The sequence below is a fragment of the Dreissena polymorpha genome, chromosome 9 (assembly GCF_020536995.1).
Source record: "Dreissena polymorpha isolate Duluth1 chromosome 9, UMN_Dpol_1.0, whole genome shotgun sequence".
In the NCBI taxonomy this organism is placed as follows: Eukaryota; Metazoa; Mollusca; class Bivalvia; order Myida; family Dreissenidae; genus Dreissena; species Dreissena polymorpha.
Window position 1 is genome coordinate 95,378,566 of NC_068363.1, and position 22,394 is coordinate 95,400,959.

Below are 22,394 nucleotides of genomic sequence, written 5' to 3' on the forward strand. Positions count from 1 at the left end.
CTATTGATTTTGAGGGTCACTAGGTCAAGGTCACTGTGACCCGAAATCTAGTGAAATGGTTTCCGGATTATATTAAGAACGCTTATGCCTAGGATCATGAAACTGATAGGTAGATTGATCATGACTCGCAGATGACCCCTACAGATTTCAGGTCACTAGGTTAAAGGTTAAGGTCACGGTAACCCGAAATAGTAAAATGTTTCCGGATGATAACTCAATAACGCTTATGCCTAGGATCATGAAACTTGCTAGGTACATGATCATGACTCGCAGAGACCCCTATTGCTTTTGAGGTCACTAGTTCATACATGTACTTCTTTACCAACAGACCCTAATCTATAAACAAGAGCAGACAACTGTATCAAGCATTTGACAGAATTATTGCCCCTTTTATACTTAGAATATGCATATTATTGATAAATCTATGTTAAAGTTTCCATACCACCTCAAATATTTCTATGTCCTTTGACATATTGCTTTCATATTTGCATACTTCATTACCAACATGATCCCAATCTATAAACAAGAGCAGACAACTGTATCAAGCATTTTGACAGAATTATTGCCCTTTTATACTTAGAGAATATGCATATATAATTGATAAATCTATGTAAAAGTTGCATACCACCTCAAATATTTTCTATGTCTTTTGACATATTGCTTTCATATTTTGCATACTTCTTAACCAACATGATCCCAATCTATTAACAAGAACAGACAACTGTATCAAGCATTTGACAGAATTTTGCACCTTTTATACTTAGATAATTGAACATTTTGCTTAAATTGCCATAACTTCTTTATTTATGATCACATTTGATTCATACTTTGACAAAACAACACTTACCTGACATTACCACAATGCACTGCACCCAAACTAGCCCCATGCCCACCCCAGAATCCCCCCCCCCAATTTTTTTTTATAATTATTTTGAAAGTTCATCTTTTAAATTACCACCAACCCACATAAACACTCCCTCTCCATGATGGCTTACATTAACCTGTCAAGCACTCGAAATCTCTTATGACAATTCGGTCAATCTCAACCATGCATGGCGCATACCAACCCTGGGGCGCCCCCTGGGTCAAACATGCGGCGTGGGAATACGCGTCGGCCTCTGACGCACCATTTTTCACAATTGACTTCAAATTAATACTTAAGATTTCTTATGACAACACGTCTATCTCGACCATCCATGTTCAATTACCCACCCCAGGGCCCGTCACTTTGGTGGTAAAGATCCCAAGCTATTTCAGCATAATTAAAATCCAAGCCATTTTTGTGGTCAAGACCCGAGCTTTCTCACCATAATAAAATCCAAGCCAGTTGGTGGCAGAGACCCCGACCTATTTCAGCATAATTAAAATCCAAGTCAGTTTAGTGGTCAAGATCCTGGACTATTTCGGTATAATTAAAATCCAAGCAGTCAGTTTGGTGGTCAAGACCCCGAGCTTTTTTAGCATAATTAAAATTCAAGCCATTTTTGTGGTAAAGACCCGAGCTTTCTAACCATAATTAAAATCCAAGCAGCAGTTGGTGGCGGAGACCCCGAGCTCTTTCAGCATAATAAAATCCAAGTCAGTAGTTTAGTGTTCAAGATCCTGAACTATTTCGGTATAATTAAATCCAGGCCAGTTTGGTGGTCAGGACCCCAAGCTTTTTCAGCATAATTAAAATCCTAGCCCAGTTTTGTGGGGTGACCCTGAGCTATTTCAGCATATTTAAAATCAAAGTCAGGTGTAATTTGGTATAATTAAAATCAAGGCCAGTTTGGTGGTCAAGAACCTGAGCTTTTTCAGCATAATTAAAACCCTAGCCAGTTTCATCGCCGAGACCTCGAGCTATTTCCGCATATTTAAAATCCAAGCAAGTTTGGTGGTAAAGATCCTGACTATTTTGGCATAATTAAAATCCAGCCAGTTTGGTGGTCAAGATCCTGAGCTATTTCAGCATAATTAAAATGCAAGCCAGTGTGGTGGTCAAGAACCCGAACATGAGCATAATTAAAATCCAAGCCAGTTTGGTGGTAAAGATCCTGAGCTATTTCCGCATATTTAAAATCCAAGCAAGTTTGGTGGTAAAGAACTGAACTATTTTGGCATAATTAAAATCCAAGCCAGTTTGGTGGTCAAGATCCTGAGCTATTTCAGCATAATTAAAATGCAAGCCATTGTGGTGGTCAAGAACCCGACTATGAGCATAATTCAAATCCAAGCCAGTTTGGTGGTAAAGATCCCGAGCTATTTCAGCATAATTAAAATCCAAGCCAGTTTGGTGATCAGGACCCCCTAGCTTTTCAGCATAAGTATCCAAGCCAGGTTGTGTGGTCAAGATCCTGAGCTATTTCAGCATAATTAATCTAAAGCCAGTTTGGTGGTCATGACCCCGAGTTATTCAGCATAATTAAAATCCAAGCCGTTTTTGGTGGTCAAGACCCCAAGCTATTGTAGCATATATTGTTTTCCGGGCATAATTTTTCGTACCATTTTTTCTGTTTTTGACAGAATAATGCCCCTTTATAGTTAGAAAATTGAAAATTTGGGTAATTTGTTGTTAGGTGTACTCTTATCCTATTTGTGTTAAGGTCTACTCTTATCCTTAAGTATCAAAGCTATATCGTCTACTTTATGTTATAGTCATGTAAATGACATTTTTATATACTTTTATTTCTTTCCCATTTTTGTGTTTTTATTAGGGACATACATCAACTGTTAATAATATTAAGTCTACCTTTTTGGTAAAAATAATGTTTTACCAATTTTCAAAATTGACATACTTACCACGTGTCATTTGCTGAACTGTAAAAAGTAGCATAACTGACATTTAGTTAAATTTTCAGGAGAAGGAAAAACTGCTTTATTGAAATAAAATAGGGATACTTACAGAGTAAAACAAACACATGGGATCTTTTCAGATTTGAAAACTGGTATTTTACGCATCTTTAGGCAGTTCTGTGTTACCAAGGATAAATACAATACTTAAACATTCATGTACAACGCACAATACTAAAAACCTGAATTGTAACTGTAATGTATTCAGATTTCAGAGATGTCCTGTTTTGTTTCTAAGGTCATGTGAAAAATTAAGTTTATATGTTTATAGGTTTTAAAATTGCAAATTGTCCTCTTACTTGCCCTTGTATTTCAAGATAGAATACTTTCCTTCCCAGAGGAAAGAGATCTGGGTTTGAATCCCAGTGGGGGCTTCAGAGGATGATTCATTTTAAGAAAAATGAATATATTGCTTTACTTTGTCTCTAACTTAACCAATTAACCTCTGACAATGCCTTTAAAAGTATGCAGTTTTTGATAATTCAATTATGCAAAAAAAACATGTATAATTTTAGGGTAGACTAAGACAGCAAACTAAGAATGGGCATCCATTTTAGTTTTTTAAGTCAATACAACAATAAATGCATATAGGAACACATATTTAAATTAGAAATGCAACAATCAGAGGACATAATCAATTAAATAGTAAATGACTACTTAAAATATTTTTTAGCACTGTTTGTTTTCCAGAGATTTGTGAATATGCCGTTTTATGTTCTTCTCCTTGAACTAATGCAATATGTGCTTTGGAACTGGAATCATATAGTGTTGGAAAGCTGGTGTTTCACGTCCAGAGGGTCCTTGCGTCCGGAAGCTGAAAATTGAAAAAAAACAAACCTCCCCACTCATTCCATCCCGCGAAACCCTTAAGCACGCAAGTCTAGTAAATAAAACATAAAATAAATTCTTATGATGGTGGAGCCGGTAGGGGACAATTTTGCTTGACAATAGTCTTGCTGAGTATTACTCACTGACTTATGCATATGCGCTCGGCTGTTTTCGGAGCAATACCTGAGGTATTGTCATAGCCAGCTCATCGTGTCGTGTCGTGTCTTTTCGCCGTCCGGCGTCCGCCATGCTAAAACCTTAACATTTACCCATTGTACCCACAATTTTCGTACCCACATTTTTTTGGTAACCAAAATTTTCGTACCAACATTTGTTTAGTATGGAATGAGTGATGTATTGGACGTCATCATTGATGACGTTCATTCGAACGAATGATAAAGGGGGCTAAGTTTCGTTAAGTTGAGGCATATAGCCGCGATTTGAGTTTCTTGAAAACTGGCCCAGCACGTTTGCTGAAATTTGACATGTATATGGACAAGAATGCGATCTACCTGTTGGCGTAGGCGTTTATACCTGGCAAAAATCAAGTTTTCGAGTATTTTGTGTTAAAATACTTTTATGGGAAAGGGCACGCGCACAGATAAACATTGTGACGTCACTTCACAAACAGCGTTAGACATCCGCCATCTTGTAACGCGACAAAGAAACTCAGTGTTATTAATTCAATAAACACAGAAAATATGATTGTGTTTTAATTATCATTAATACAAATGTCTATATTTTGTGCAGCAGATGTTATTCAGACGGATACGACAGAATTACGTAAGTATCATTGTGTACTTTACAGTAGATTTTACTACGGAAGAAATTTATTATATCTCACTCAGTCACTGACAAAATGAGCTTGACACATAAACAACAACCGGATCGGATTTACATCCACATAATATTGTGCGAATCCGATGCAATTCAAATTACTAATGTTTGATAACGTTTGATGAATTCGTTATATCAATATGCATTAACTTTCAAGGGGAATAATTATAATTGAAATGTGCGATTCAATGACAGTGTTATATTGGGATAATTAGTCGTTTAGCCGTAACAGATAAGTATTTAGTTTGTTGTGTTTCATTTTCAACATAGTTTTACCGTTTTTTTCCTTAAAGTAAAACAGTTCAGTCGTCATTATATCTTGAATTTTAAATATTGAAATACATGTCGGATATTTCATATTTTCGGACGTTGCTACGTAAGCTAGTTGTCAACATAATTATTAAGATACATATTTACCTTTTACCATACAGTTGTGCAGCTGTTGTCTACTTAATGACGCGCTGTTTAATGTCTATAATGTTTTTCTGCCCGTGATGATAATAAGTCTTTAAATCAACAAACCCCAGCAATGTCAATGTTCTGTCAACATTAGAAAAATATTAGCTAAGGAAACTTCAGCGTACAATTTATATGGTATTGACATACCTGTACTCTGAAGCCAACTCTGTATCGAAAGTCAACCAGAGTCGTAACATATTTATGTCACGCTATAAATCAAAGAATACTCATTTTCTTGGATACATTTCTACATATATTGGTGAATGAATATAAATTACTGCATCGAGGAATATTTTATGGTTTAAATGTTTCAAATGCATCTAACAATAGATGAAAATAACTCTCATCAGTCTGAAATTCACAATTTTGAAGCCATTGTCCAAGACTAGTTTTCATTTGGATACGGTCGTATCATCCTTGACATCTTTTGCTGATATTGTAAATATTACCTTTGTTTTCTGAAATCTATTGTTTGTGATTAACAACATACGTCTGGTGGATTATAAAACTGATTTCAGTGTGAATCGGGTAGTTTTAAATATTTACTTTGAGTTTGTATTTACACTACAATTTGTTAACAAAACAAGCCAGAATATTCTAAAATACCGGGAAATGTCATTCTGAATTTGAAAACACTTGAGCACATGGTATACAAATACACAAATACAAATTTTATTTTAAATCAGTTTGTACATAACAAGTATAACATTAGCGATGTATCGCTATTGACAGACATATGGTATGTACTAAAAGTAGAAATACCGTGAAATCTCGGGAGATTCGCATTTCAAGAAAGTTTGTCACATCGCTGTTTTTCTCGATATGAAAGAGCAGAATAGATAAATTTTAAATGTTTAAGATAGTATTTTGTGAAAGAATGTATCGGTTAAATGTGAAAAATGTCAATCTTTCCAATCAAGTGATTGATTTGGGCCAATAACTGCTTTTAAAACCTGTTTTGGACCGGTCTTTGTTAACTGTCAACTTTTCGGGATTTTCTGGTTGACTTTCCTAATGGGGTTGGTCCATAACTATTAAGTCGCGCCTGTCAAAAATCATTAGCGACATTTAAAGTTATGGTAGCCAGAATTAGAAAAATATGTACAACTGATCAATATCAATCATGACAGACTGATGTATCAGGTTAGTGCAGTGATTTTTCCACCAGATTCTCACAAAGGTGATCCCGGTTGATTTCTCCACAATTGAATATATGTCAGTACACAAATAAATTATACAGCAGGTAATGACAATCGAAAAATGTCTAAGTTTTAATTTAATTGTTTGCACAAATTTGGACACTCTTTGTGTCTGGGATCTGTTGGGTTAAATGACCTTTACAACAAAACATACATCTCTGAATCTGCGATACATTACAGTTAAAGTTTAAGACATGTAAAATACCAGTATTCAGATCTAAAAATATCCCAAAAAACTCGTATGGTATGAAATACATATATCTTGTGACGTATTTTCATTTGAAATCTTGAATTTAATGACGACTTGAATGTAATGATGACAAGTCGGACATGCAGTTGTTAAATATTTTAATACGTATATCGTGTGACATAATTTCATTTAAACTCTAGATTTTAACGACATTAGTCTGACGCGTTATTTTATTTAGCAGTAAAAAAAAAATTAAGTAGACTATCAAAAGAATACAAAAAGTGTACTTGTAAATAAAGCTCCTTCATTCTGTATAAAGATTGTACGTTACAGCAGAGCTCCAGATAACTTTTCTGAGTAATTGGGTTAATACCCACTTCTTTTGAGTTCAATTGGGTATTTTCATATTCAATTGGGTACAAAAAAGTCGGTACCCATTTCTTAAATTGACAATTGGGTACTTTTGTTTTAAAATTGGGTATGTTCATTGTCTGTCTTAAATTCGCACCAGCTTACCTGAATAAGCTGGTTGAAGTTCCACTCTTAATTGATTAGTTTCAGAGATTTTGTGTAATTATGTAGATGTATCCATATTATACAGTCTTGATTTAAAAAAAAGTTCAACGATTTTTTCCACCAGTTTTCTTACAATGTAAGCACTGACAGCAGATTGCCTCCGACACAATATCGTCAAAAATTAGTTTCACTATATTTTCCGCTTCTGATTTTGTGTTGCCTGCAGTTGAATATCTTAAAATTGAGTTTGTTAGTGCTTGGGATACGATGTTTCCATTTTTTAGGCCTCACGGTTTCTACATTTTCACAACAATAACACGTATACTGAAAGCGCTTAGACAAAGCGGAAAGAATCCGGGTATTTCGGACCAGGGTATTTCCGGGACAGATTTACTCGTTATGCAAAGGAAAAATATGATATGCGTAATCGACAATTTCAATTGGGTTTCGTAACGCATGGTTTATTTTTCTATGCGTAATTGGCAATTTTACATTGGGTATTTACACAAATGCGCACCTAATCTGTAGCTCTGTTACAGTAATCTGTGAAACAACGTCATTAATAAAACAAAAAATATGTTTGAACACAACGGTGGCTAATAATGTTTAGGAAAAATACAAACAATATAGATTTATCTATAACATAACATGTTAGAATTTTATCATGCATTTATAATCACTCATAATGAGATTTCAATATACAGTTACATGCATAGATAGTTTTTTTAAGCCAGTGCCTTTTGAATTCAGAAAATAAGCAAGATAAACCATAAAATTGGGAAAAATAGATAGTAAACCATAAAATGGAGAAAAATGAGGCATTATTAATATGATTATAAATAACAGAATCACAATAATATTGTTTTCAAGTGCATGATTTAGTGCATTTTTAAATTTATATTATAAAATGCTGCTTGAATTTCTTTTTACCTTTCAAATGTAAAAAAGAAATATCATCTGCTAGTGCAAAATATGACTGGTCATTTCGTAGCAAAAGAGAAGAAAATAAGTGCATTAAATAAATGAATTAATATTTTGTATCTGGAATAGTTGTATTTTAAATCGATCCTCCACCCTATTATGGCCGAATAAGGGCTAAATTGCTTTCCAACTTGAAATGAAAAGGCATATTGGTTGATCGTGTAGCGTTTATGTGCAAAATTTGAGGGCCAATTGATAAAGCTTGTTGATGCCAAAACAGGTAATAATAATAATTTATTATCAGGTACATGTACACAAGCAAATAAGTATATTAACCCTTTCAGTGCGGGAACCGAATTTTAAAGGCCTTTGAAAACAGTTTGGATCCAGATGAGACGCCACAGAACGTGGCGTCTCATCAGGATCCAAACTGTTTGCTATTCTGATAGTATTCTTTGAAAAAAAAATCGAATAAAATGCTAATTTTAGAAATTCAGCAGACGACATTTTAGCAGACGACAAATTTCCCAGCATGCAAAGGGTTAAGATGCTTAAGGTGTGGAAGACTCATAATCAGGTTTGGTGTCCCTCAAACCCTAAGCGTCTTGTTATTTCTTATGCAGTTTGTATAGATAGTGCCACATCCTGACACGTAAAGCTTGTGCTTTGTTGGCAGCGTTAGTTGGCTGTTAACAGGTTCATTGTGGTTATCTCCACCATCAGTCTGTCCGTCTGTCCTAGCCACTATTTCTTACACCATAAGCACTAGAACCTTGAAACTTAAACACATGGTAGCTATGAGCATTATGTGCGACCCTGCACTATTTGCAATTTTGATCTGACCACTGGGTCAAAAGTTATAGGGGTTGGGGTGGGGACGGGTCAGAGATTTTCACTCATTTTTAGCCCGACTATTATATATGAAATATATGTAATGGAGCTATCCTGATCACGTCGGCGTGACCGTTAGCGTGCACATGTTAACGTTTGTGTACTACCCCAAATATTTTCTTTTTACTTTAACAAATTATTTATATATTTTTTTATGCCCCCCCCTTTGAAGAAGAGGGGGTATATTGCTTTGCACATGTCGGTCTGTCGGTTGGTCGATCTGTCCACCAGGTGGTTTCCGGATGATAACTCAAGAACGCTTAGGCCTAGGATCATGAAACTTCATAGGTACATTGATCATGACTCGCAGATGACCCCTATTGATTTATAGGTCACTAGGTCGAAGGTCAAGGTCACTGTGACCCGAAATAGTAAAATGGTTTCCGGATGATAATTCAAGAACGCTTATGCCTAGGATCATGAAACTTCAAAGGTAGATTGATCATGACTCGCAGATGACCCCTATTGATTTTGAGAACACTAGTTCATACATGTACTTCTTTACCAACATGACCTTAATCTATAAACAAGAGCAGACAACTGTATCAAGCATTTTGACGGAATTATTGCCCCTTTTATACTTAGAATATGCATATTATTGATAAATCTATGTTAAAGTTTGCATACCACCTCAAATATTTTCTTTGTCCTTTGACATATTGCTTTCATATTTTGCATACTTCATAACCAACATGATCCCAATCTATAAACAAGAGCAGACAACTGTATCAAGCATTTTGACAGAATTATTGCCCTTTTATACTTAGAATATGCATATATAATTGATAAATCTATGTTTAAATTTGCATACCACCTCAAATATGTTCTATGTCCTTTGACATATTGCTTTCATATTTTGCATACTTCTTTACCAACATGATCCCAATCTATAAACAAGAACAGACAACTGTATCAAGCATTTGACAGAATTATTGCCCCTTTTATACTTAGATTATTGAACATTTTGCTTAAATTGCCATAACTTCTTTATTTATGATCACATTTGATTCATACTTTGACAAAGCAACACTTACCTGACATACCACAATGCACTGCACCCAAACTATCCCCCATGCCCCACACCAGAATCCCCCCCCCCAATTTTTTTTTTTATAATTATTTTTGAAAGTTCATCTTTTAAATTACCACCAACCCACATAAACCCCCCGCTCTCCATGATGGCTTACAGTAACCTGTCAAGCACTCAAAATCTCTTATGACAATACAGTCAATCTCAACCATGCATAGCCGCATTACCAACCCTTGGGGCGCCCCCTGGGTCAAACATGCGGCGTGGGAATACGCGTCGGCCTCTGCCGCACCATTTTTCACCAATTGACTTCAAATTAATACTTAAGATTTCTTATGACAACACAGTCTATCTTGACCATCCATGTTCACATTATCCACCCCAGGGCCTCGCCCACTTTGGTGGTAAAGATCCCAAGCTATTTCAGCATAATTAAAATCCAAGCCATTTTTGTGGTCAAGACCCGAGCTTTCTCACCATAATTAAAATCCAGGCCAGTTTGGTGGCAGAGACCCCGAGCTATTTCAGCATATTTAAATTCCAAGTCAGTTTAGTGGTCAAGATCCTGGACTATTTCGGTATAATTAAAATCTAAGCCAGTTTGGTGGTCAAGACCCCGAGCTTTTTTAGCATCATAAAAATCCAAGTCAGTTTAGTGTTCAAGATCCTGAACTTTTTCGGTATAATTAAAATCCATGCCAGTTTGGTGGTCAAGACCCCAAGCTTTTTCAGCATAATTAAAATCCTAGCCAGTTTCGTGGGGGAGACCTTGAGCTATTTCAGCATATTTAAAATCAAAGTCAGGTATAATTCGGTATAATTAAAATCAAGGCCAGTTTGGTGGTCAAGAACCCGAGATTTTTCAGCATAATTTAAACCATAGCCAGTTTCATCGCTGAGACCTCGAGCTATTTCCGCATATTTAAAATCCAAGCCAGTTTGGTGGTAAAGATCCTGAACTATTTTGGCATAATTAAAATCCAAGCCAGTTTGGTGGTCAAGATCCTGAGCTATTTCAGCATAATTAAAATGCAAGCCAGTGTGGTGGTCAAGAACCCGAACTATGAGCATAATTCAAATCCAAGCCAGTTTGGTGGTAAAGATCCCGAGCTATTCAGCATAATTAAAATCCAAGACAGTTTGGTGATCAAGACCCCTAGCTTTTTCAGCATAATAAAAATCCAAGCCAGGTTGGTGGTCAAGATCCTGAGCTATTTCAGTATAATTTAATTCTAAGCCAGTTTGGTGGTCATGACCCCGAGTTATTTCAGCATAATTAAAATCCAAGCCGTTTTGGTGGTCAAGACCCCAAGCTATTGTAGCATATATTGTTTTCGGCATAATTTTTTCTTACCCAATTGTTTTCGTACACACATTTTTCGTACCCATTTTTTTCTGTTTTTTGACAGAATAATGCCCCCTTTTATAGTTAGAAAATTGAAAATTTGGGTAAATTTTGTGTTCAGGTCTACTCTTATCCTATTTGTGTTAAGGTCTACTCTTATCCTTAAGTATCAAAGCTATATCGTCTACTTAATGTTATAAGTCATGTAAATGACATTTTTATACATTTGATTTCTTTCCCATTTTTGTGTTTTTTATTAAGGTGACATACATCAACTGTTTAATAATATTAAGTCTACCTTTTTGGTAAAAATAATGTTTTTACCAAATTTTCAAAATTGACATTACTGACACATGTCATTTGCTGAATGTAAAAAGTAGCATAACTGACATTTAGTAAAATTTTCAGGAGAAGGAAAAACTGCTTTATTGAAATAAAATAGGGATACTTACAGAGTAAAACAAACACATGGGATATTTTCAGATTTGAAAACTGGTATTTCACGCATCTTTAGGCAGTTCTGTGTAACAAGGATAAATACAATACTTAAACATTCATGTACAATGCACAATACTAAAAACCTGAATTGTAACTGTAATGTATTTCAGATTCAGAGATGTCTGTTTTGTTTCTAAGGTCATGTGAAAAATTAAGTTTATATGTTTATAGGTTTAAAATTGCAAATTGTCCTCTTACTTGCATTTGTATTTCAAGATAGAATACTTTCCTTCCCAGAGGAAAGAGATCTGGGTTTGAATCCCAGTGGGGGCTTCAGAGGATGATTCATTTTAAGAAAAATGAATATATTTGCTTTACTTTGTCTCTAACTTAACCAATTAACTCTGACAATGCCTTTAAAAGTATGCAGTTTTTGATAATTCAATTATGCAAAAAAACATGTATAATTGTAGGGTAGACTAAGTCAATACAACAATAAATGCATATAGGAACACATATTTAAATTAAAAATGCAACAATCAGAGAACATAATCAATTAAATAGTAAATGACTACTTAAAATATTTTTTTAGCACTGTTTGTTTTCCAGAGATTTGTGAATATGCCGTTTTATGTTCTTCTCCTTGAACTAATGCAATATGTGCTTTGGAACTGGAATCATATAGTGTTGGAAAGCTGGTGTTTCACGTCCAGAGGGTCCTTGCGTCCGGAAGCTGAAAATTGTAAAATATGATCTCCCCACTCATTCCATCCCGCGAAACCCTTAAGGTGTCGCAAGTCTAGTACCCAAAATTTGTGTTCCCACATTTTCTTACCCAAAATTTTCGAACCCACATTTTTTAAGTTCCCACTCATTCCATCCCGCGAAACCCTTAAGGTGTCGCAACTCTAGTTATACTATTTTAGCGTATGGAATGAGTGATGTATTGGACGTCATCATTGATGACGTTCAATCGAACGAATGATAAAGGGGGCTAAGTTTCATTAAGTTGGTGCATATAGTCGCGATTTGGGCGCCTTGAAAACGGGTCGGTTAATTTTGCTGAAATTTGACATGTATATGGACAAGAATGCGATCTACCTGTTGGCGTAGGCGTTATACCTGGGAAAAATCAAGTTTTTTGATTAAATCACGAAAAAGTTTCGCAAGTTTGACAAAACCGGAATTACAAAATGCGGTATGTGGATATACCGAGTTCCTACCGAAATCCCCGAAATCAAACTTTGATAAAACAATGTTTCATTAGTGATTTCAGTGTATTTCGCAACGATCTATATTAAAATACGCAGTTTTCAATACACAATCAATATTAATGGGGATTTCGTGGGATCTCGTGGATTTCTGGGGATTTTGGTAATTACGGGAAATTCGGTATTTCTTCACACCCGTCAAAATGGTCGACTTCGTCAGAATGAACGCTTAGAAAGTATTTACAAAAAAACATCATCTCAAACGATGTAAAGTGAACGCTACTTATCTGTTTTGTAGATAAATATACGATCCATTGGAAAACACTAACATTTGACATAAAAAAACGCCAGTGGATATGGAAATCTTCATCGTTTGAAATAGCAGACGGCGTCGACCAAAGGCGAAAAGATCGCGAGAAAGTATTCACAAAATAACATAATTAAAAATGATGTCAAGTGAACGCTAATTCGCTGTTTTGTAGATAAGTATACGATCTATTGAAAAACCATAACATTTGACATAAAACACCCGTGGATATGCAAATCTTCTGCGTACCAAATAGCAGACATCATGCGGCGTCTAATCTGAGTCTACGCTGTTTGCCAAGGCCGATAGTATAATGAATGGAAATGCACAAACTCAGCAACTGGCAAGCATATATGCATTAGTAGATTGTTTCGTGATTATTTAGAAACGACTACATAATTCTTTTGGTTCAGCCAGTGCAACTTAACAGAAATAAGTATAATAGTTTCTACACCTGACAACAATGTGCCAACTTTATACAAGGTAAGTTGTTTACATTATTTAAAATATTTCAAGCTTACAATATACAACAATAAACAGCTGGTACAATGTAATGGCATCGTTTTAATTTTAATAAGCCCGTGGTTAATTACCCTTTTTAATCTTATGGTTCAATGCATCTCTAACACCTTCAATTGACATTCTCGGCTCGGGTACTACTTACCGGTACATGTACCCCGGGTACTCTTAACTTTACTTACATGTAGCCCGGGTACGGTAAAGAAACTTAAACATACCCGCAAATATTAGATTGTATCCGAGTTGTATATCTGCCAAAAATCCGATGTCGTTAAACATGCTAGCGATTAAAGTAAAACAATATTGTTTACCTTAAAGAAACTTCTCTTTAAAAAAAATCTGCATCAACATGCTTTTTAGTATGAGTGTTGAGAGGACGCCGTAGGAATAATCAAGTAATCAAGAAAACGTCTCTGTTTCTGCTTTTATTTCCTTCATGTATAATGACGATAAGGATTGACGACTAACATTGACGGCAATGATAACAAGCATTGAAAACTAACACTAACGACAAGGATTGGCGACTAGATGTAACATTGACGATTCTCTACAATAAATGAAATTAACAATAAAGAATGAATTATACGATTATAGTACAACAGATCTGCTATTCGAAGTATAATATGATAGCATACACTCATTAGAATAAAAGGTTTCATAAATAACAATTTGAAACATTTTCAATAAATATCGAAATATCTTATACAATATTTATTACACAGCATGAATTATTTGTTAAAACATAATATAAATACCAAATATGGTGTTCCCCATTTAACGGACCTCGCAAACCAAAAAATGTTTCTTTAAAAAAATCTATGACGGTAAAAAGTGAACGTGCGACATCGCGGAAAATATACTTGACAACGTCATACAATGACGCGACTTTAAACAATTTAAGATTTTAAATTGAATCACATTAATGATTGTAAAAATGAGTTTTGATAATACATTGTATAAATGCCATTTAACAGAAAATTGACATAAATGTAAACATAATTAATTTTTACAAAATAGCCGACAACAACCGATTTAGTGTTAAAATTCCCGGGTATGTTTAGTATATTTACCGTACCCAGGGTACGAGCCTTACTAACTGTATTATTATTATATCTCACCGACTACCTTTACCTTGTTGTGTTTCAACCTGAAATTTATGTAAAATCCGGCTTTCTTTACTTTTATTTTTCATTCATTTGATTACGCAATTGTTGACGTATCTCGTGGAAAATTATTTGAATCTTTGGATTTTAGTGACGACAAGCTGGAAGTGTCAATTTATTTTTTACAATGAATCTAAGATGTATTTAATTTTTGTGTGTTTGTCATGCATAGTTCAGTGTTTTCCAGAAAAATTTGAGTAGCCAGTTATATGGCCGGCAACTATGCAGTAAAACCAAAGCATTTGTGACATTTACTTGATATATTTGGGAAAAGTAGCCGGCATCAAGAGTTAATGTAACCGGCAAGATCGCTAGCAGCCGGTATTTAAAGAGAACACTGATAATAGTAAACTAAATCTCTACGACGGGATTACAGCTTTGTAAAATTGTTTTTTGGGTGATAATGGTTAGTAATTCATACTAATGTTATTAAAAAATATCGGCTTTAAATTTAATTTTGAGAATGCGATGGAAGAACAGAAAATGAAGAGCATACAGGGATGGAAATAAGTGGTTTACCGTGAACCCGGGGCAAGTAGATTTTGGCCTGGGCAACTCAATTTCAAAAGTTGGTAAACTTCTTTTTTTTAAAGCTTAAAACAATTCACTGCAATAAAAATTGAAAAACAATTGATCACCATGGATCAATACTAGTTAAATAACATTCATTATTTAGGAATAGGACATGATTCAATTCAGGCTCATAATAAAACATCATGCATTGAACATGTGTTGTCAGCAAATGTATTTAATTATCTATTATTTTATTAAAAGAATGTATAATATTCACATGTTCATATTTCTGGGCTCGTTATTCTTTATCTGGGCAACCAAAATACTAAAGATGGTTGCCCACAATAGTAAACAGTTAGTTTCAATCCCTGGCATATCATTGTATCTCTATTGTTATAAGCATTGCATTAAAGTTGTGATTGAGGTTAGCCTGTTGTTTATGGTATATTTACATTTTAGCTTGACTGTTATATATGAAATATATATAGTCGAGCTATCCTACTCAACCCGGCGTCGGCTTGCGCATTGAAATGTTTGCGTACCACCTCAAATATATTTCCTATGTCCATTGACATATTGCTTTTATATTTTGCATACTTCATTACCGACATAAACCCAATCTATAAACAAGAGCAGACAACTCATTTACTGTATCAAGCATTTTAACAGAATTAGGCCCTTTTTCACTTAGAATAATATGCATATTATTGATAAATCTATGTTAAAGTTTGCATATGACCTCAAATATTTTTTATGTCCCTTGACATATTGCGTTCATACACCATGTATTTTGCTTATTAACCAACATGACCCCAATGTATAAACAAGAGCAGATAACTGTATCAAGCATTTTGTAACAATTATGGCCTTTTTTTCACTTAGAATAAGCATATAATTGATAAATCTATTATTAAGTTTGCGTACCACCTTTAAATTGCCATAACTTGTTTATTATGCTCCCCCCCAAATTTTTTAGGGGGAGCATATAGTCGCCGCTTCGTCTGTCCGTCGGTGCACAAATTTGTTTCGTACCCAATTTTTTTTGTACCCAAATTTATATATGTACCCTTTTTTTTCGTACCCAAATAGTTTTTTGTACCCTAATTTTTTCGTTCCCTATAGGTTTTCATAACCAAATTTTTTTTCGTACCAGATTTTTTTTTTACACAAATTTGTTCGAACCCAAATTTCTTTGAACCCATTTGTTCGTACTCAAATTTTTTTCGTACCCAAATTCGTTTTGTTCCCAATTTTTTTTGTACCCAAATTTTTATTTCAACCTTTTTTTTCGTACCCAAATAGTTTTTCGTACCCTAATTTTTTTTCATAACCAATTTTTTTTTCGTACCCACATTTTTTTGTACCCAATTTTTTCGTACACAAATTTGTTCGTACCCAAATTTCTTCGTACCCATTTGTTCGTACTCATTTTTTTTTCGTACACAAATTTTTTCGTACCTTATTTTTTATTTGTACCCATTTTTTTCGTACCAAAATAGTTTTTTCGTTCCCTTATTTTGTTTGTACCCTTTTTATCGTACTCAAATTTGTTTTCGTACCCAAATTTGTTTTTTTTTCCTACCCGCATATTTTTTCGTACCATTTTTTTTTAGAAATAATCGATTTTCAATTTGATTTCATCTCTCCACTCATTCCATCCCGCGAAACCCTTAAGGTGTCGCAACTCTAGTATGGAATGAGTGATGTATTGGACGTCATCATTGATGACGTTCAATCGAACGAATGTAAAGGGGGCTAAGTTTCGTTAAGCTGGGGAAAATCACTGCGATTTGGGCGCCTTGAAAACTGGCCCAGAACGTTTGCTGAAATTTGACATGTATATGGACACAAAGGCGATCTACCTGTTGGCGTAGGCGTTATGCCTGGGAAAAATCTAGTTTTTGATTAAATCGCAAAACAGTTTCGCAAGTTTTACATAACCGGAATTACAAAATGCGGTATGTGGATATCCCGAAATCCCTACCGAAATCTCCGAAATCAAACTTTGATAAAAACAATGTTTCATTAGTGATTTCAGTGTATTTCGCAACAATCTATATTAAAATACGCAGTTTTTCGATAAATAATCAATATTAATGGGGATTTCGTGGGATCTCGGGGATTCCTGGGGATTTTGGTAATTACGGGAATTTCGGTATTTCTTCACACCCGTCAAAATGGCTGACTGCGTCAGAGGGAACGCTAACCAAGTATTTACAAAATAACATCATCACAAACGATGTAAAGTGAACGCTATTTATCTGTTTTGTAGATAAATATACGATCCATTGGAAAACACTAACATTTGACATAAAAAACGCCAGTGGATATGGAAATCTTCAGCGTTCGAAATAGCAGACGGCGCCGACCAATGGCTGCCAATACAGGTTCGAAAAGAACGCGAGAAAGTATTAACAAAATAACAGAATTCAAAATGATGTAAAGTGAACGCTAATTCGCTGTTCTTCTGCGTAACGAAATAGCAGACATTACACGGCGTCTCATCTGACTGAGTCTACGCTGTTTGCCAAGGCCGATAGTATAATGAATGGAAATGTACAAACTCAGTAACTGGCAAGCATATATGCATTAGTAGGTTGTTTCGTGATTATTTAAAAAACGACTACATAATTCTTTTGGTTCAGCCAGTGCAACTTAACAGAAATAAGTATAAAAAGTTTCTACACCTGACAACAATGTGCAAACTTAATACAAGGTAAGTTGTTTACATTATTGTGGTAAATTTACTGGTGTGTAACCGGAACAGTACGGCAGAGGCTTATCGATTTACCGGAAACCAATGCAAATAATCGTCAGTCATACTGTAGCCTTATTACTAGACGGACGTCTACTTTTGTATCGTTTATCATCCTATTTGCTTTGTGTCTACGTTCCTGGCCTAAGGGATCCTGGAACAGATACACCTCTATTTTCAGGTAAGTACTATCAGTATTTACTTCACTGGCGCTGCGGGCAATAATTTTTGCAACTTTCGCAGTTCCAAAAATTGAACCTTTGCGGTAACATACCCGCAAGTGTGGTTTTATTTAATGTTTGTTTCCGCTGTGGTATGACTCATTTTGTTGTCAAGATTGTGCAGTAACTGCACAATAGTGACGTTTAATTTTGCATTTTATGAAAGTGCAACAATATTTTGATATGTGTGATATTTTAGCGATTTAGGCTTTCGCGGAAAATTGTCCGCCATCTTGTTTTTGCACGTGTCGTCAGTCATTATTGACGATTGCATTGTACATTTGTTCATTTATTCTATTAATTTTGTGAATTAATCTTTTAGTTCATTAGTCTGGAATAGTTGCATGGTTTCAGAATAGTTTCTGGACTAAACTCACTATTAAACAGTGAAAGTAGGTGTACTTTCATTCATTAGGAAAACCATCTTTAGTTTATCTGAAGATTTATTGAAGATTTACTTGAAGATTTATTCTTTGGGACGTAATTTCATTAGAATTATTGATGTTTCACTGGGAGTTTTTAAATTTCCCGTATTTAACAACCATCTATAAATAGCTCGGGATACCCCATGTTTCATTGGTTGTTGCCATGAGCTAACCGGAAACGGAAATCGTTCCATTGTTTACTTTCCGGTGAATGGAATTCCAGCAATTGCATCTATTGTTCATTGATATTTAGTGTAACTTATAATTGTAATTAGTTGCGCTAGTTGATATTAGAGTGCAATAGCAATTGCAGTTTATTTCAACCTGTATTTTTTTATTTTTTTTTGAAACAAAAAATAAATACTTAGGAAATAGTGTCATTTTCATTTCATTGTAAGAATATTACAAATTTTTTCAACTTGCTTTATAGCTTCATCACATATTAGTATCATTACTGGTGTATGCATAGTTGAAACTGTAAATTTTGTGAGCGACTGGATATATTACAAGCATATTTTGGTTTACCATAAAGCTTTTCTACTTCCTAAAGAGCGCACATGTAGCAATACCGTATGTACTCTAAAGCAAGTAGTAAATAATTTAGTACAGTAAACCAAATACACTGAAAAATATTTCAGTTTCTTTTCAACCTAGTGCTATCAGGGTGATTAAAAACTTTGCCATTAATTGTTTTTGGAGAATAATCATTTAATGTCTTTGTTTCTACATTAGTTGTTTTCTAGCCTAGCCAGTGCACGAGTTCCTGCACCCGTAGGTATCTGACCTTGAGGGTACAGAGGAGACGTGCATTGCGGTCCGGCAGTCGCAGTAAGCAGAGATACTATCGGTTCTCCGGCATCGCTGGGGATCGCGCAGTCGCAGTGAGCAGAGGGACTATCGGTTCTCCGGCAACGCTGGTGATTGCGCATAACCTGCATCATACTTTACCGGCAGTGTCCATTTCCTGTAATAGTTGCCTATTATCCTGGAGTCATTAAAATAATTGCATACCATAAAATTCTATTCATAATGGGTCTCTATCAATACTGAGAGTTATCTACAGCTATAATACTCGGCATTAAATACTGGGTGTTATATTTTGGATACATAAATTTTTGGTGTTTATGGCAACAACCATTGCCATACCAGTCTTCACCCATGCAACAACCTTATGTACAGACTCAACCACAACAACCTTTGCCATATCAGTACCCGGTGCAACCAACTGGTCCGTACCCACAAATCCAACAGCCAATGCAGTTCCCACCATGGCTGCAAGCACCGCAACAAATTGCATCCCCATACATGCGGTACCCTTATCCACATTGGTATCCGGCCCAAGGACAGTTCATGCCCTTCACCAGTATGCAGGGGCACCAAGGAATTGGAGTACAAGCTGGTGTAGCAAACCAGGGATTTTGCACCGGCAGGTACAAATGTTCAACCGGCAGCTCTGGGCGAAATGGTTCCAGAAAATAATGCTGGTAGAAATCAATCACAGTTATTGTCAGAAGACGAGATCAAAGAGGGTGACCTCCCACTCGCAGAGAGCACGCCGAAAACAGTCCCTGAAGACAGTAACAAGTTCAGCTGTTTTTATTCGTCTGGCTATGTTACGGCTAACCAGTCTGTGGAAGTTAGCCCGGCCAGAGTACCTGTGAAGCAGCAGATTGATATACCTGTTCATTCACCAAACAATCAGACAAGGGCAGGTAATGTCACGTCTCGGGCCTCTGGTTCCAGCACTTCATCCATCAGCTCTGCGACAAACAAGGGCTCATTCCGCACCAACATGAGCTTCAGTCACATGCAGGACAGCCTCTCATCTGATCTACAATCAGAGATGGATGAGATTTGGATGGACCTGAACAACGTCTCTAAGAGGGACCTTATGGCCGTATACAAAGAAGTGATACAAGAACGAGATAAGTTAAAGTCGACGATGATTCAGTGTCAAGACAGTGCTTCCCGACGTATCTTGGAGCTGAAAAATCAGAAAGCCATGGAACAGCAGGCAAAGAGAGACCTGGTGGTGAAAGTCAACCAGGAAATAGAGGACAAAGTAGGTATAATAGAACTCCTGAAAGAGAGCGAAGAACAGCAGGCGGCTATGCTCACTGATAAAACACGCGTTGACCAAGAATTAAGGGAGCTGCAAGCCCAGTTTCAAAAACTGCAGAGTTCCCTCGAGAGTAAGTTACAGCAGCAGGTACAACAGGCACGGGGGATGATAGAACAGTTAGACACAGACAGACAGATAGAAATTGCAGAGGTGAAGCAGCAAGTTCATGAAGAGAAGGAGAAAAAAGATCGAGAAATCTTAAGATTAAGGTCACAGGCACAGTCACTCGGTCAGGAGTACACGCAACTGAAGGAACACATTGAAAAAATGGAGAAAGCTTCAACAAATCATTTGAAAAAAGCCCGTGCAAATCAGTTGGCGAACGCTCGTGCAATCTTCAAGCGGTTGAAAGCAGAGAAGTCGGAGGCGATTGCTAAGAGGGAGACGAGACTGAAGGAGTATAAGAACAAAATGAAAGTGGAGAAGGAGAACCTGCAGAAGCAGGGCAATGACTTCCAGAATAGGGAACGAGAAAATAACCAACTGCAAACGAGACTGGCACAAAGTGAGGAAAATTTCAGAAAGATACATGAACAACACAACCACACAATTCTGGAGAGAAGTGAGTTGGATATGTTGGTCCATCAGATGCAGGTTGAGGCCGATAGACAGAAGGAGGAATACGAGAGACCGGTAGGTGAAGCTGGTCACATGTAAGATGCTAGTTTTGCCCAGTTGGCTGCGTACCATGAGAAAGATGAAGCTGAGATACAGACCCAGCCTCAGACCAGTGCACAGGAGAAGGCTGAAGAACATGCAGCAGAACATCAGGAGGTAGTCAGTGGATTCAAGGCTCAGATAAAGGCTGCGGAGACCAAGCGAGGGTCAGTGAGTCAGCCAGTCAGGCCACTGAGTTACAGAAGGCTCCGGAAGGGGGGCAAGTGCAGCTGGACAAACTCATCATCACACTGAACACTTCCAGAGCAGACCTCTTTCTCAAAGAGCAAGAGCTGCAGCAAAGTAGCATAGAGTTCAGGACAAAGATGGTTAATCATAGGGCAGGTGCAAAAAATGGCAATCATGATGTTTTGGCCAGGAAAACCATCATGGGTGAGTGTAACAAGTATCACCTGGATCTTGATTTGGAGGACGTAGATGATGTAATCCTCTTAACAAAAACATGGAATAAAGGACATGACAAGACTAGGGAAATATGGGATCCGGGTATAGTCAATACGAAGGAGGTTATGAACAAGGTGGGTGATCCGGTCTATATGCTGGATACTTCACACTAGAAAGCAAAATAACACACTATATGTGGGTGATCCGGTCTATATGCTGGATACTTCATACTAGAAAGCGAAATAAAACACTATATGTGGATGATCCGGTCTATATGCTGGATACTTAACACTAGAAAGCGAAATAGCACAAACTATCTGTGGGTGATCCGGTCTATATGCTGGATATCGCGCACTAGAAAACGAAATAATACAAACTATCGGTTAAATGGGACGGACCGGGAAGGGTGACACGGCTAATATCTCCTTATCTGTACATCATAATGCATAAGAATGTGGTCAAAATTAATCCCCAAAATGGGCAAGTAAAGAAATTGACCGACTTACTGGACAATTAGGTGACAGTGATGAAACCTTATAATGTATGTGTGTAGACAGCCAGATGACAGTTTTATGACCAAGTGCGATTGGTGAGATATTTGGTTTTATGG

The 22,394-nt window shown here is 36.2% G+C and overlaps 1 protein-coding gene across 1 annotated transcript; it reads left to right on the plus strand.

The window, feature by feature from the left end:
• The first annotated feature begins 17,376 nt into the window (after nt 1-17,376).
• Nucleotides 17,377-21,957, plus strand: LOC127846286 (centrosomal protein of 164 kDa-like). The gene is made up of 6 exons (XM_052377454.1): nt 17,377-17,409; nt 19,344-19,566; nt 19,810-19,989; nt 20,031-21,355; nt 21,398-21,546; nt 21,645-21,957. Exons 1-6 carry the CDS (start codon nt 17,377-17,379, stop codon nt 21,955-21,957), a joined length of 2,223 nt encoding a protein of 740 aa, XP_052233414.1.
• Nucleotides 21,958-22,394: the final 437 nt, after the last annotated feature.

Bases quoted from the DNA above. Each gene is read 5' to 3' on its own strand.
- LOC127846286 (XM_052377454.1), top strand. From the start codon at position 17,377: ATGGCTGACTGCGTCAGAGGGAACGCTAACCAA. The intron at 19,567-19,809 runs GTAATAGTTGCC...TTGCCATATCAG, and splicing joins ACCGGCAGTGTCCATTTCCT to TACCCGGTGCAACCAACTGG. The intron at 21,547-21,644 runs GTCAGTGAGTCA...GAACACTTCCAG, and splicing joins GCTGCGGAGACCAAGCGAGG to AGCAGACCTCTTTCTCAAAG.